General features: G+C 45.5%; 1 protein-coding gene across 8 annotated transcripts in view; it reads left to right on the top strand.

Moving 5' to 3' along the window:
- Positions 1-16238, top strand: part of WDR59 (WD repeat domain 59) — a 50857-nt gene that overhangs the window by 15630 nt on the left and 18989 nt on the right. For all 8 annotated transcript variants that reach the window (XR_009728844.1, XM_061375842.1, XM_061375838.1 and 5 more), the window contains 10 exons: positions 671-748; positions 1716-1872; positions 3539-3618; positions 5693-5825; positions 10432-10556; positions 11380-11544; positions 12352-12447; positions 13885-14041; positions 15290-15359; positions 15612-15765. Coding sequence is in view for 7 of the 8 variants with exons in the window: in XM_061375842.1 (XP_061231826.1) it covers positions 671-748; positions 1716-1872; positions 3539-3618; positions 5693-5825; positions 10432-10556; positions 11380-11544; positions 12352-12447; positions 13885-14041; positions 15290-15359; positions 15612-15765 (1215 nt within the window). In the remaining variant the exon portion in view is untranslated. The remainder of the gene's footprint in view (positions 1-670; positions 749-1715; positions 1873-3538; positions 3619-5692; positions 5826-10431; positions 10557-11379; positions 11545-12351; positions 12448-13884; positions 14042-15289; positions 15360-15611; positions 15766-16238) is intronic.

Below are 16238 nucleotides of genomic sequence, written 5' to 3'. Positions count from 1 at the left end.
AACAACTCTGTCTGCCTGTTGCTTGTCAGAAGGGAGCTGGCCACATTTGCCAGAAGAGCCTTCTCAAAATGCAGTGTTGCCAGCATCAAGCTGATTACAGCAACTTGGGGGAAGACATATTCCAGCCCTGGGGTTTCCAAACTCATGTTGAACTTGGTTATCAATAAGAGACTGCCTGCAAGCACTGCTCTGCAGGGCCTCTTACCTGGGGGGAATTTTGTGCTTTGTATGTCAGCCAAATGTAGTTCATTCACACTTAGCTAAGATGTGAGGCAAATGCAATTGATGTGTATTCTAGCAAAGCAAAAAGTTAGGTTCTTCATTACAAAATTAGCAGTAACAGCATGGTGGACCTGCCTCCAGTCTGGACTGGCACATTGGCTGGGAGCCTGCAGGCTGCTGGTCTGCCTGCTCTAATTACTCAAGCTATGATCACTGAATGTAACGTCAAGTCACTCATCTAAGGGATGCTGCCAGATGCTGATAGCTTGATATTTGTCTTTTGGGGCCATCTCTGCTGTTAGTGAATGGGATTTCTAATGATGCTGTGGACACCATGGTATGTTTTTCACTTTGTTATATCTGCAAGCCACATGGAAGACTGCAGCCTTGACGTATAGCCAGCTGACTCATGCCTTTGCATGTCTTTCTGTGTTTTATTTCTTGTAAGTTCTGGGATTATCGTCAGCCTCGGAAATACCTTAATATCCTTCCCTGCCAGGTTCCTGTCTGGAAAGCAAGGTACACGGTGAGTGAGAAACTCAAATACACAAAGGGACATAAAATAAAGGGCTTCTCACCAGTTCTACTGCTGGACATTAGGTTGGTTTTTAAAATACCTCTTGGTGCTTAAAATACCTAGAAAAGCAACATCCACTGTGGAAGGCACTCTGGAGAAGGAATGCAAAGCACTGTGAGATTCTGATCTTGGGCATTATTCTCCTGGGGGATGAAGACCTAAGTGCAGGTGGTTTGCTCTGGGAGAAAGAGGCTCAGAAAGTGGCTGCTGCTTTCCTGTTTTTCTGCTCAACTTCAGTATTAATATATGTTGCACAGAGCAATGCAGCTGTGGTCTTCCTTCTCTTGAGCACTTCCTCTACTCCCAAGGTTTCCAAATATGCGACAGTGGGATCTTACAGCATATCTAATCCAAGAACTGTTGCCATTTATAAAGCAAGCATGCAGCTGTGTGAAGCTAAGGCTCTCGACATCAGTTGTCTATATTCTCTTTCCCAGGCATCTGAATGTGGTCTGAAGACAGTGCTGTGCCTTGAATCTTTGATCCTCTTTTCCCATCCGCATGGTAGTGGGTGCAGGACTGGGTTCCAGTCTGAGCATCATGACTCTGAACAGCTGCTGGGACTCAGTCCCCAGGTAGCGGTTCTTGCAGCTCCAGGCAAATTGCAGGAAGGATGTCCTGTGTCAGTGGTGAAATCCCTTCAGCCTCCCAGCTAAAATGTGAGGATGCAGCAGAAGAGAATTATTAATATTAAATGAGCTGCATTGAGTATCTCAATCTCTTTCACCTTTTACCCTGTAAGACAGTAGTTTTGCACAACATTTGCTTTCGACCCTTCCATTATTAGGCCGGTTTCTGTTTTGGGCTGACCTTCTTTAAAAACCACATATCCTTGATAGGAAAAGAGAAAAATTAAGAGTATGATAGCAGCAGCATGGCTCCCCAAGGCTAACTGAAAGGGTGTTTCTCTCTCAAGCCTTTCAGCAATGGGCTGGTGACAGTAATGGTCCCTCAACTCCGCCGGGAGAACAGTCTTCTTCTCTGGAATGTCTTTGACTTGAACACGCCTGTCCACACCTTTGTGGGACATGATGATGTAGTGCTGGAATTCCAGTGGAGGAAGCAAAAAGAAGGTGAGTTCAGGGCTGGATGTGCTCCCTCCCCTGAGCTGTGGCCATCAGCTAACCAGGGATGGGGAGGGCTGGTGCCTGGCTTCAGTGGTTTTGCTATCACCATTTGACTCTTGCCTTTCCTTGGAGTAGCTCCTATCCACTTTCCTGCTCCTCCTTAAGCTTCAGCTGTGTTGTACCTGTTTTATAGCAATGCCCACAGAAGCATTGCCCTGTTGTTTCCATGCTAACAAAGTAAGTTACCAAATGCTGAGTGGCTCAGCAGCAACTCTAATTGTTTCCACTCTCCTGTGTCTATTTTTGAATGTATCTTTTAGAATAAATTGTACAAACCATTAGATGGGTGCACAAATCCTGCTCAGAGCTCCAGGCTAACCGGTTAACCCCTCAGTCACTGCCTGGATCAGGAGCCTCTAGCATATCCCAGACTAGAGACCCAGCAAATGCACCTTCTCTGTGTGCTGGCAAAGGCAGGGGAGGAAGAGCGTGGGATAGAGAGACTCCTGTCAAAGTTCAGTCCTGACTGCATTTTCTAGTGTAGGCAGCTAAATATAGGATATTCCATATTAGAAGTTGGATAACCACACAGAGTGAGGCTTTGTTTCCATCACCTCAGCTGCCATTGACAGAGCATGCACGGTTGGCTTTCGTGCCACTTGTGATATGACTTTGCAATGTCCAGCCCTCTGCCATCAGCTCTTGGGGCAATTCAGTTAAGTCACCTTCTTCTCTATACCTTGCTTTTCCTCTTTCAAAAAGAGGGGAGTAGTACAGAGCCATGTTAGGATCTTGAGGTACAGTCTAAGCCAGCTTGTGAATGAACATTCAGGCAGGCTTGAACCACAGTTGTGTGTCTTATCTGAGTTAGTAGCTACATATCCAAGGCTGGAAATCATCTCAAGCAGCATGGATTAATCATGCAAGCATTCCAAGTCTGCTTCAACGTGGAGATAACCAAGATAGCACGGTTCTGCTTCTAGAGAGCCTGCTGTGCTGTATTTAGACAGTCCCTGTGTCTCAGCAGAGGGGTGTAGGAAGCAGTTGTGCAGCAGCAAATTCTTGAGTGTAGCAGCTGTTTGACAAGGGAAACTTAAACTGTGTCACAAGGCGTAAACATGGGCATAAATAAGTCTGTGTGTCTTTATCTGTTGGTAGATAGTATGTACCTAGATGTATTTCGTTACAACCTGAACTTGTGGCATTGGCCAAGTCTTTCAGAAGAAAGAAGGGGGAGAGTTGAATAAGCTTCTCTTAGCTTAGAAATGTTTTAAAACATCGGCATCTTGAAACAGATAGGTTGAAGATAATTTGACTTTACAACTGTGAAAACAAACCTGTTTCTCAATTATATTATTTCTTCTATTTAGATAAGTATTGTAGCAGAACTTGTCCATTCCTAGTTGGAAAAGTTGCATCATGTTCATTATACTTTGTGCTTTTTGCGTGTAAGTTATACCGCATTTAGAGGTGTGGTGACTCGTGCAGGGAGACATAAAGGCAGATGCACCTAAGCCAGTTCAAAGCAGAAAAGGACTCGCTTTGCCTTTTGATTTAGTGCCTTACCCATTGGATCTCCCTGATGGCTTGCTTGAATCTGTTTACACCAAACACAGGGCTGAGATAGTCTCTGTTTTCAGCCAGGTCTGTAAATTGTTTCTGTCCTTTGTAGGTTCTAAAGACTACCAGCTGGTTACGTGGTCCCGTGATCAGACTCTGCGCATGTGGCGGATTGACTCTCAGCTGCAGAGGGTATGTAAAAAATTCAGCTCTTGGACTGTAGACAGTTTTCTTACAGGCTGCGTTCACTGCCCTTTCCTTATACTCCCAGTAACTCCTCTGATATCCTAGAGCTGCAGACATGTCAGCCAGCTGCTGCTCCACTTTCCTCTTCAGCTCCAGCTCAGAAACACCCCTAAGGAGGCCTGTGATGAGGCTTCTCTGTGCCTGAGAAGCTTCTGTGGAAGTGCAAAGCCGCTTTGTGGTGTAACAGTAAGTGTAGAAGTCATTTGGGAAAGATGGAGATAGGTTAATGTCTGCACTGCTTCTGAAGATGCCATCTCCGTGGCTGCAGGACTGTATGACTCTTGGCATTTTAGATTCCAGGTAAATGTAAGGATTGTGCTCTCCACTTCCTCCCCTTGTTTCCATTGCTTCTTAGGCTGGTGCAGGCAGTATGAATCCTGTTACTCTGCTGTCTGGCAGCAGTTACAAGTTGCTGATGCAGTTACTGGAGCACCCATGCTGGGTCAGACCAGAGGTTCATATGGTCCATATTGCCCTGATTCATCTTCAGCTGTGGGTGCCTTGTAAGGGGATAAGAACAAAGCAAGTATGGAGCCCTGCCAGGCCCCTGCAATTTGCAGCTTAGAGGCTCATTGAGTCTGGCATCTTTGTACTTGACAGAGCTTGATGAGTTTCACTTCCATTGACTTGTTCTGTCTTTGCTTGAACCTGTGTAAATTTTTGTCACCTTTAACATCCTATCAGTAAGGAGTTTCATGATTTTTCACGCATGTTGTATGGAAAACCAAGTCCTTTCATGTGTTTATTTTGCAACCTGACAGTTTCATTGCATTGAAAATGAAATGAGCAGCCATCTTGTACATGATACTAGCGATTCCATAGATACCCTTGATATTCCTGCTCAGCTGCCTTCTTTTTCAAGACAGAAGATCTTGATTTACTTCATCCTTTGTACAAGATGTTTACCATTTTGCCTTTCATGACCCTTTTTTAGCTTCACTATTTGAGCTGGGGATATGGTCTTTGTTCTTTCCAAAGAATTCTTAGCACTGTGGTTATGTAAATTGTCAGGCATAATTCCATGAAAACGACAGCTTAGTATGGCCCTCCGCATTTTGTTCCCTCAGTCAGCTTGAACTTGCCATTTTTTAACCCTATGTGTGTTCCTTTATCTGAAGTTCATCTTCTATTTTAATACAGTTACTCCTGTAAGGTTCTTCTGTGATTGTTCGCACTCAGCCACTCTTGTTACTACCCTAAAAAACTTGGTGGCATCAGCAAACCTGGTCATGTCGCTGTTCACCTCCTATTCCAGGTTTTTAATGAATATCTTGAGAAGCATGTGTCCCAGCACAGATCCTGCAGGAGTCCTGCAGGTCTGTAACAAACTTTCTCTGTGAAAAATGACCCTTTACTCCTATGTGATATATCTGTGAACATTCGATTTCTTTCTAGTCTTTAAATCAATTGTTCGTTCATGTCAGAGCCTTTACACTTCCTGTGGTGGCTCCCACTCTGCTCTTCTGTCCTTGTGTTTGTCTGAATCAAACAACACACATGATAGCATGTTGCTGGTGACCAGCACTGTAATTTGCTACATTGCATACTCTTTTTCCTTCTCCTCCCTATGTTTCCTCTCTTCATCTTCCCTGTTTTCCTGTGCTGAACTTAAAATACAAGTTTTCATCGTCTCTTTTGATACAGGACATAGAACACTAAGGTCTCTAGCATGTACCTGGGTCTCTACGTCCTGCTGTAAATACCAAAAGTGTAAATATCAAAAGCAGAAAGTGTCATACCAGGTTTGGTTTTGATTAAAGTTACTTAGACTGGCTCTGTCAATTAAGAGGCTTTGTAAGTGAGCAGGAGATCTGGCCAGGCTGTCTGAGGTGACAGAGCTGAGGATGCTGGAAAGTGGAAGATCACCTGTCGTAGAAATTATGAGGTCTAGGTCATGACTGTGGCGTGGATAGACCTACCTTGCAAATCCTCCTCCCTGGAGAAATGAGTTGCGTAGTGGTGGCTCTTTCCGGAGTTTGGTTTCTGTTGTGCAGCACATAAGTGTGTTTGTTCTTTTCAGCTATGTGCTAATGATATCCTGGATGGAGTCGAGGATCTCATCGATGGGATTTCTCATCTGCCAGAGCCAGACAAGACCCTTCACCCGCAGGACTCAGAGCCCCAGCATAACTCTGGACATGGGGATGAGGAAGGTGAGACAAGTGATGGGTTGTGGAACTTCAAACACCACTTGTTTTTGTGTTGGGAAGAAGATGCATCTTGACATAAGAACTTCGTAGACAAAGCACAAACTGCTGCTGTTCCAGAGGCTAGCGAATTCACCATACGGGAGAAGGGAAAACACTAGGAGTGTCTCAGAATGGTCTTCCCAAGTTTTTTCTCCTCTACCGCAAGGATTCTAGCTCTAAAATGAAGCTCTTCCTTGTTACTGATACCATTGCGTTCTCTTTTTGTTATAATTGTGGCTTGCTGCCAAAAATAAGGCAATAGGAAAGTAATTCTACATCTTAAGAAGGCAGATTAGTTTAAACTGAGAGGTGAACCCACAGAAGAAGGGTCTGTATGGGTACAGCAGTCAGACACAAGTTGCTTACTTCACACCTGGTACCTACTTCTGCTGGTGGCACTGTGTGAACTGATCTAACATGGAGGTGTTTGCTGGTGTCCTCCCATCCCCCAGAATTAGCATGGAGAGAGCTTGAGAAGTTTTGTTCGTGTATTGATGAGAGGTGACTGCAGACTGGCAAAGCAGAGGGGGAGCGATACTATCTCTAACTTCTAAGTACCAGATGGGTGGATGAGAGTGGGTTAGAGGCTTTAACAGAAAGCATTGATGAAGCATTCTTCATGGACCTCATAGCAGCCTTGCAGTATCTGAAGGGGAGCTATAGGGATGCTGGGGATAGACTCTTCCTTAGGGACTGTAGTGATAGGACAAGGGGTAATGGGTTAAAACTTAAACAGGGGAAGTTTAGATTTGATATAAGGAAGAAGTTCTTCACCATTAGGATGGTGAGGCACTGGAATGTGTTGCCCAAGGAAGTTGTGAATGCCCCATCCCTGGCAATGTTCAAGGCCAGGTTGGAGAGAGCCTAGGGTGACATGGTTTAGTGGGAGGTGTCCCTGTCCATGGCAGGGGGGATTGGAACTAGATGATCTTAAGGTCCTTTCCAATCCTAACTATTCTATGATTCTATGAAGAGAAGGCATACAAGGAAGGAATGCAAAGGAGGATTTGTGAGATTAAGGCTCTGGCCAGGTTAAACATTCAGGGTGTTAGTGTTTGAAGAGTGTAGGTGCCAGAATAGGAGAAATTGCAGCAGCTGAGGCCCACGGTGGTGATGTGCATGTGGAAAAGATATCTAAAGAATGTTCACAGAATCACAGAATCCCAAGAGTTGGAAGGGACCTCAAGAGATCATCTAGTCCAACCCCCCTGCAAGAGCAGGGTAACCTAGAGTACATCACACAAGAACTTGTCCAGGCACGCCTTGAATATTTCCAATGTGGGAGACTCCACAACCCCCCTGGGCAACCTGTTCCAGTGCTCTGTCACTCTCACAGTAAAGAAGTTCTTCCTGATGTTAGCGTGGAACCTTCTATGCTCCAGTTTACACCCATTGCCTCTTGTCCTATCACTGGATATCACTGAAAAAAGCCTAGCTCCATCATCCTGACACCCACCCGTTACATATTTGTAAACATTGATGAGGTCACCCCTCAGTCTCCTCCAAGCTGAAGAGACCCAGCTCCCTCAGCCTCTCCTCATAAGGGAGGTGTTCCACTCCCTTAATCATCTTTGTGGCTCTGGGATGGACTCTTTCAAGCAATTCCCTGTCCTTCTTGAACTGAGGGGCCCAGAACTGGACACAGTATTCCAGATGCGGCCTCACCAAGGCAGAATAGAGGGGGAGGAGAACCTCTCTTGACCTACTAACCACCCCAGGATGCCATTGGCCTTCTTGGCCACAAGGGCACATTGCTGGCTCATGGTCATCCTCCTATCCACCAGGACTCCCAGGTCCTTTTCCCCTTCGCTACTTTCCAGCAGGTAACCCCCAACCTGTACTGGTACATGGGGTTGTTCTTCCCCAGATGCAAGACTCTACACTTGCCCTTGTTGAATTTCATCAAGTTTCTCCCTGTCCAGCTCTCCAGCCTGTCCAGGTCTCCCTGAATGGCAGCACAGCCTTCTGGTGTGTCAGCCACTCCTCCCAGCTTAGTGTCATCAGCGAACTTGCTGAGGGTACACTTGGTTCCCTCATCCAGGTCGTTGATGAAAATATTAAACAGCACTGGTCCCAGCACTGACCCCTGAGGGACTCCACTAGTCACAGACCTCCAGCTAGATTCTGCACCATTGACCACAACTCTCTGCCAGTTCTTGATCCACCTCACTACCTGATCGTCAAACCCACACTTCCTTAGCTTATCTATGAGAATGCTGTGGGAGACAGTATCAAATGCCTTACTGAAATCAAGAAAAACCACATCTACCGCTCTACCATCATCCCTCCACCTAGTCACTTCCTCATAGAAGGCTACTGAGGAAGAAGAATTGGTTGCTTCCGTGCCTTTGTGATAGCTCAGGTTTAAATTCAGAGTTCCTTTCTGTATTGGATCAGGGTGCTACAATCAATCCCTATGTGAGTGGCTTACAGAAAAGCAATTTGATTCTCCCTTTGCCTTGCCAACCAACTGGAGAGAAGGGAAGAGTTCTAGTATCTGTTCTTTGAATAAAAGACCCAGCTGTGAGGTCCCTTAGGGAAGGCGTCTCTTACTAACTGGAAGTTCCCTGCCCAGAAAATCCCAGTGAAGTTCCTTTCTGCCAGGCAGCAGAACAAGTATATAAAAGTCATCAGCACCTCTGCCTACATGAGGGTTTCTAAATCAGCACCTCTGCCTACATTTTATAATATAGAAAAAGGCCTGGCTACCTGTGTTCTCCATGAGCAATGCTGTGTGGGGAAGCACAGCCACTCTTGCTCTGACTGGGAGCATTATGTGTTCTCAAGGCTGCCTGACCTCTCTTTTTCCACAGGAGAGAGCTAACTCTTTCACTGTCCCTGATTAGGTCATGTTCATCTGTCCTGTGTGGTTTCTGTGTGGGTCTGCCTTTAGTTCACACTGGTAGGGTTTCTCTTGAAACCAAGGGGAATGAAAATGTCTTTTCTTTAGCAGGGTAGATTTTGCTGCAAATACCATGACTGCAGGATTAATGCCCAGGCAAGTCCTTAAGGAGGAATTTCATTTCTTTCTAGCCTAAAAGCTGTTGTGGAGCACTGATGTTTTACCCTGGAGGTGGCTGCGTTTCAGCTGCAGACAGTTTCTCCATGCTGTATTAGTAAAGCACTTTGGGGGATCTTTGAAGAAAGCAGTGCTGTGCAGATAAATCAGAAAACGCGCCAGCTGTGTCTTCAGTGCACAGCTCTCCTCACTGGCAGCTGCCTGTAAAGGGTTTTTAGGTATCTACACAAATATTTGGGCTTTGGGGGACTAGAAACTAATTTGAAGGGAATGGGAGGAGAAGACAAAGGGAGGGTACTGCCCATATCAGGAACCTCAGAGAAAGCTTTTCAGTAAGCTCTGTGGTGTCTTGAGGTAGAAATATTTTCTCTGAGAGCCACTGATCTTCGTTTAATCCCCTTTTCAGCTCTCTTTTGTGAAGTATACCTAGGCACTATGATAAAACTGCAAACAGGAATCGGTAGCTGAGCATCCTACCTATCCAAATTCAGCAACTGGGCAGCACTAAAACCAGATATATTTATCCCAGCAGTAAACTCAGTAAATTTTAAGCAAAGGCCTGTAAAAGGGCAGCTCTTTGCATTTCTTGTTATTTATTGTTTTGCTAGGAACAGTCTGTGCAATATGATACAGCAAACTTGAGGATGACAGCCAAATAATTGGGACTTCCCTTGTGTCGTTGGAACAAAGGAATCAAAAAGTACTTCTTTTGTAGTCTTAAGAAGTGATGCCACAGCAAAACACTCTTCCGAAGGAGCTGCCCCTGCCCTAATGGGGATACATAGCAGATATGAGGCAAAAGCCAGGCACCACCACAGGCAGAGACCAGTTCTTCTGAAACCCAGTCAAGTTTGCCATCTTAACGGTAATTCCTTGTGTCCTGCAGTGCTTGCCTGGCCGTTTAAATGTATCCTGGCTTTTGGGGTTACTGTCCTCTGAAAACTTTTGGACTTTGACACTAGACCCAGTGTTTAGATGGGCTTTAGAATCTGTTAAAGCACTAGAATGCTCTGCAACATTAAGTGAAAATGGCTGCTATAATTGAGTTATGCCTCTACTACTGCCAGAAATACCCTCTTTTTCTCTCCGCAGCCTTATCATGCTTTGGAAGCATTCCCTGAAAGCCAAGAGTAGTGGGGTGTGAGTCTCAAAGACCAGAGCTCCTCCTGGAGATTGCTTTGGCAGTAGTTCCTTCACAGTGACCTGAGAGACTCCAGTTCAGCTGTTTGTGACTCTGGCAGTACTGTGTAGGGAGGACAAGGGGTCTCAAATGAGTAGAGATAGATCACTTAGGGCTCTACAGAATACAGGCAGCTTCTCTAACCATCCTGGGAAACCTGTGTGCAGGTAAGTTTGGTTTTCTTGAAGGGCAAGGCCCAGAATCTTCTAAACAGCTGCTCAGACTTTCCAGGTCTTTGACAGATAAAACTCATACCTCCATGTGTCAGAAGTGCAGAGGAAAGCCTGCTGTCCTGGCTGCCTCCTGGCATCACATGCCAAAACTCTGTCCATTATAACTTGTCTCAACCATTTCTCCATCGTTCCTGACAGCCTTAAAAGAAGATTTCCTGAGTGACCCGCTGGTGGGAAAGAAAACAGAGCAACTGGGGCTGCCCCAAACACTGCAGCAAGAGTTCTCGCTGATCAATGTGCAGATCCGAAATGTCAATGTGGAGGTATGGTGTTTCCTTTTACTGGCTTGTTTGGAAAGGGATATGGGCAGGCTGGCTTATTGGAGCCTTTAGAGGGGAACCTTCTTTGCTGTAGTGACTGCTGTCTGTAAACAAGGTTTATTTTGAGCTGTAGCGATCCTCTTGGCCAGGGGTAGTAGGAAAGAAGCTAATGCCAGACACTGGGAGTGAGGAAAGTGTTCCATCAGAGTAAATACACTGGCTGCTCCCAAGAAGGCTGGATGGTGCTTTGCTCTCTGTCTAGACTGCAGAGTGGAAAGTGGCTTTTTCTACTACATGTCTGATATGCTGAGCTATCTCCATCCTGTGCCTCTCCCTCAGTTTTGGCATCTCCCTTGCCCACCAAACCCTCTTCTCTGTGTGGAAGCTGGCTGAAGGCATAGCACTGGTAGGAGGTTTGAGGAAGCTGCCTGTCTCCTCGTCCCACCCCTCTGGTTTCACAGCTCCTGATAGAGTTTTCCAAGACCCTGGTATGATCTTGGATGGTACCAATTACTGCTGCACTGGGTCTGGAGCTCTCCATGGCCAAGTGAAGTTGGCTGCATTGCAGTGACTGTTGGGAGCAGAGCCTGATTTCCTGGCTGTGGTCTCCAGATGCTGGCATGTTGGATTGACAGTCTGCTGGTGCGAGCTGAGCCTGTGCCCATATGCCTGGGTTTTTTTGCTGTCACCATGTTCACTGCCATTGAGAACAGCATGACTTCTCTTATGGGTGTGCAGAGGAATCAACCCCTCAGCATGAATTTAAGCCACTCTAAGTTTAAAGGCCTTGGAGATCTAACCACAGACCAATTGCTTTTCCTCACAGATGGATGCGGTGAGTCGTAGCTGTACAGTGTCAGTGCATTGTGGCAACCACAGAGTCAGGATGCTGGTGATGTTCCCTGTCCAGTATCCCAATAATGCTGCACCCTCCTTCCAGTTCATCAACCCAACTTCAATCACTGCCTCCATGAAGGCAAAGCTGCTGAAGGTGAGTGGGGAGTATACAGTGTCTTTATACATTTACAGACACTGGAGACTTGATGTCTAGATTACTGACACAATAAAACATCTCATCTTGCTGAACACATAGGGCTTTGAACTGATACATTGTGGAGCTCTTAGGGATAGGGTTTTGTTGGCCTTGCAGCCCAGTATTTGCCTTTTGCCACTGGTGCATTTTAAACGTGTGTTCCTCACTGCTGCTCTGGTCTGGTGTGATGTGTATTGCTGTTGCCTGAGGATCCCTACCATCCTTCATACAATTAACCCCAGCCCCATAGTAAGAAAAATGACCAGCTAAGCATCCAGCTGCAGAAATACCACATTTTTGAGCTGGGATGTTGCTTCCTTCTGTCCTCCACAAACTGTTTTAAAAATTAAGGGTATTTTTACACAGTGTCAGCTAATTCCAGACCAGGTGTTTGATCATCTGGTGTAGGAAGTCCTATTGCTATTGCTGGGGAATTCCTTCCCCAGCAGCAAGTTGATAGATCAGTTTGTATTCCTTCCTGAAACAGAAAGCAACCCTCATCCAGTTTTCCACAGACTGGTATGGAACGTGTGAACTACAACAGTATAGAAGCCAAAATCCTGTCTCAGCATGTGCTGAATCTAGATGAAGCCTCAGTGCCCTGATCAAAGCTCACAGTGATTTCTCAGACAGCACACCAGTGGTGTTAGGGGATATCTTTAGCCTCTCTGGATCCTAGCATCTTAGCTACTCTGCAGACAAAAAAGGATGTTTGAAAAGTGTTAATACAGCCATGATTCAAGCTGCATCTTGTGTTTATTCCAGATACTGAAAGACACTTCTCTGCAGAAAGTGAAGCGGAACCAGAGCTGCCTGGAGCCCTGCCTACGTCAGCTGGTCTCCTGGCTGGAGTCTGTTGTGGTATGGAGAGCTGCATGGGCTTTCTGCCCTGGTTTGTTGTCTTCTCCCACATCCCATGCTTCTGACTGCAGTTAGAGTGCAGCCTCATTAGACATGTAAACAGACCCCTGTGACTGGCCCTTACATTTGAGTAATCACTTCTGGTTGTGTTGAAGAAAACTAAGTGGATCGTTAGATGTGTTTTGTTTTTGAAAATCAGGCCCTGAAGATTTGCTGCTTTGGGGAGCTCTGCATGCTCACTGATACTCAGGTTAGCATCAATGGCTGCGGGTTTTAGCACCTGAGTGGTGCATGGTAGTTTACCAGCTCGCAATATATTAAACTGGTGCCAGAGCATGGTTAGCATCCATGAGAGAACAGGCCTTGGGAAGCTGATGGATCCATTCTTGTCTGGAAGGCTGTGGCAGATGGCTTTACCTCCTCAGTTGTAGTCACATATCCTGCTAGTCCTATTCTAGGGTGTTTGTTTAATCCCTTAAAAAAAAAATAAATCTGTGAAAGTCTTTTCTGAAGCCTTGTGCTGAGGTTTTGTAAGGATGATATTGCAGATAAATCCAAGTCACACCCTGCCCGTAGCTGAGATAACTGTGATACCTACTCAGCATCCCAGTGTCAGGTATTAGGTCTGTGTGTGGGTGAGGTGTACCAGGGTGGGTGTTTTCAGCATTCAGGAAGAAATTGGAGAGGCTCCTCAGATTTCTTTTCCAAGAGGTTTGGTTTATTCATCACAAATAAAGGGCTTTTTTATTATTATTTTTTACTTTTTAACAAGAAAAGGCTTAATCTGTTTGGTTTCAGCAGTGATGTTCTAAGAGTGGGAACTTTCTCTGTTGTGTGGAAATCTGATGTCTCAAGCCAGGCTTCACTGCCTTTAGAGAATTCCTTTACACCTAAGCTGTAGTACTCTTTTTCCATATAAATGCAGATTTCTGCCAAAATTCATGAATAGGCCTGAGATCCCTCAAGTGTTGCACACTACCTGCCTTCCTCACTTTGACTCCCAGCCTGCATTTGAACTCCCCACAGTTGTGTGGTATTCTTATTTAAAGAGACTTTGTCTCACTTGCATCATTGAGGTGTCAGCTTTGGCTGAGTTCCCTTTAGAGTCATACCCAGTCTTGGGAGTCATATCCAGTGAGAGGATCAGATTTTCTATGTAGTTTCCCTCTGTTTCACCCCAAGTTAAGCTCTACATTTCAACATGGCTATGGTGGGAGGGAAAACTCTGGACAAGCAGCCAAAAAGCCCTTTCCTCAAAGGTAAATGTGCTTGCAAGTGCCTTTGCAGCAGAGCAATAACCATGCTCTGTCCTTGATCTGCTCTGGCTCAAGCAACAAGCACCTTCTGTGAGGCTGCTCCACACTGTGATGTTGAGTGCTCCAGCTGTGTTTCCTTCCTGTGGCAGCAGGAGTGTGACCTTGAGTACTTCTGTTTCAGAATCAAGAGGACAGTGCGTCCAGCAATCCCTACGCTTTGTCCAACTCCGTAACACCCCCCTTGCCCACATTCGCCCGGGTCTCCAATGCCTATGGCTCATACCAGGACTCTAACATCCCGTTTCCACGGACCTCTGGAGCCAGGTTCTGTGGTGCAGGTTAGCCCCATCACTGATATGTTACAACACTTACCTGATGAATGGGCCTTTAAATGTTTTCAGGAAGGCTTGCCTCTGAATAAAACAAGGTTTTGGTCACTGCTATCCAATGAGTAAGAAACGGTATTAAAGTAGTGAGGTTGTGATAAATTTGCAGATAATGAGGCTAGTTAGCAACTGTTTGCAGTTGGTGTCGCCTGTGTGGGATTTTAGGATTTGGAAATCCAGGGCTGGTTGAAGAAATGGCATTTGGTTTGTGGCATGCCAGAGGCATTGGCAGACCACTCTTTTACAGAAGACTGGGAATAGCTCTTTTCCTCGCCTAGCTCTGTCCTACCAACATCAAATTGCTCTACATATTCTGGTGCTCAGTCTTCACAAATTCTGGTGATTTGAGGTTGAACTTACCCCTATATTCCTGTTACTAACCATTCTTTTCTCGCTCTGCACCCTTTCTGTTTTCCGAGGTCCTTGGGAAAATTCTCTTAAATGGGAGATGGCGTACAATCACGTCCAGGTTTCCAGGAAAGTGTACAATGCAGAGATCATTCTAAGAACAGATAAAGGTCTGAGTAAGAGCTGTTAAGTTTCACTGAGCTGTTTCAGGTGCAAGCATGCCTCCTCCACATCTGACCACATCCCAGTTTGAGCATGTTTTGAAAGCTGCTTTTCACAGAGTCCGTATTGAATTCCCAGAAAAACAGGGTGGTATTGCATTGAATAGGCTCAGTGAAACGTGCTAAGTCCTGCAGCTATTGCAGGAGTGGGTGTATGAAGACACTTGAGATGCTAACAAATGGAGTAAGGCTTGTGAGAGAGTGCTCTGGAGTGGCTTCAGATGGCTATGGTTATCTGTTGAGAGATGTACAAGCTGCAATGGTTTCTCTGTATAGCCAGGTATCACCTCACTTTCCTCTAGAGTATCAGTGCTTGATATGTTCTGGTGAAGAGTAAAAACAGGAGTATGCACCTGCTCATTTTCTCTTACTGCCTTTAACATTCTGTAAGCCACTTGAGATGGTGCTTTTAAGACAGTCATCTCAACAGGACATGCATTTTAATGAGTTTGCAGGGAGTGCATTTGGTTTCAGAAAATGTGGTTGTCTACTTGAGATTTAAAAGCACTTGTGGTAATGGGTAAACACCCAGTCCCTTGATTCGGATACCTTAAATGATCATATTTCCTTGTGTAACCCACCCCTGGATAATCTCGCTTTGTGATCTTTGTGCCATACTCTGTCTCTTTAGGGTACCTGGTGTATTTCACAAGACCCATGACCATGCACCGTGCAGTGTCCCCTATGGAGCCCACACCCAGGTGAGTACCAGTGTCCCATTTGAGGTGTGCTGCTGTCACGGGTGGGAAAATAGATCAATTCCTGTGCTGGAGCTGCTGACCTCTAGTGTTAGCAGTGTTCTCGACACAGAGAGCCTGGTCCTTTACAGCATGGCCCTCAGCAGAGTCTCCTTTCAAAACGCTGTTAGCAACTTGTTAGTGGAGATGTTGGTGTGAGCCTCCAGGACAGTTTGGTGTGTAAAAGCTCCTGAAAGTGTATTCTCTTGTTTCCAGGTCCCTGTCAGCTTTATCAGCATACCATAGTGGCCTCATTACTCCAATGAAGATCCGCACAGAGACTCCAGGCAATCTGCGTTTGTACAGCGGGAGTCCGACACGCAGCGAGAAGGAGCAAGTCTCCATTAGCTCCTTCTACTACAAAGAGAGGGTAAATACCAGACCAAAAAAACCTTTCCTAATACTTCATCTTTTGTGATCTGTATTCCTTTCATATAGCTGTGAGCATTTCTAGTAACAGAAGCTTCGTGTTCCTCAAAGAAGGCATCTTTTTACGGGCAGCTCTGTAAAAATGTCAAATGGATTTATCTCCTATTAGTAACTCTCTACTGATCCTCTCTAGTATTTAACCTGCTTATTTTGATATTTCTCTACACTGACTATCACAGCTTTCTTCAGTGCGTTACACCATCTCCCTTTGCATTAAGTAGGGTTAAAATCTCACACTCAAGTCGTAGCCTCCAGATAAATACGTATAGGCAACTCTGCTGTTCTCTCTGCTCCCCAGTGTATATAACTGCAAAGGGTTGTGGCTCTGCAGCTAACTGATGACTTCTCCTGGATTATGGGGTATATTTGGTTATTTCTGTTACAGGTGTCTCTTTCAGGGACATGTGCCCCTTT

This window comes from Neopsephotus bourkii, unplaced genomic scaffold (assembly GCF_033783945.1).
Source record: "Neopsephotus bourkii isolate Nb327-2 ecotype Australia unplaced genomic scaffold, CSIRO-AGI_Nbou_v1 NB_1678, whole genome shotgun sequence".
Classification (NCBI taxonomy): domain Eukaryota; kingdom Metazoa; phylum Chordata; class Aves; order Psittaciformes; family Psittacidae; genus Neopsephotus; species Neopsephotus bourkii.
Note: the sequence above shows the minus strand (reverse complement) of the source record. Positions and strands in the feature narration are given on the sequence as shown.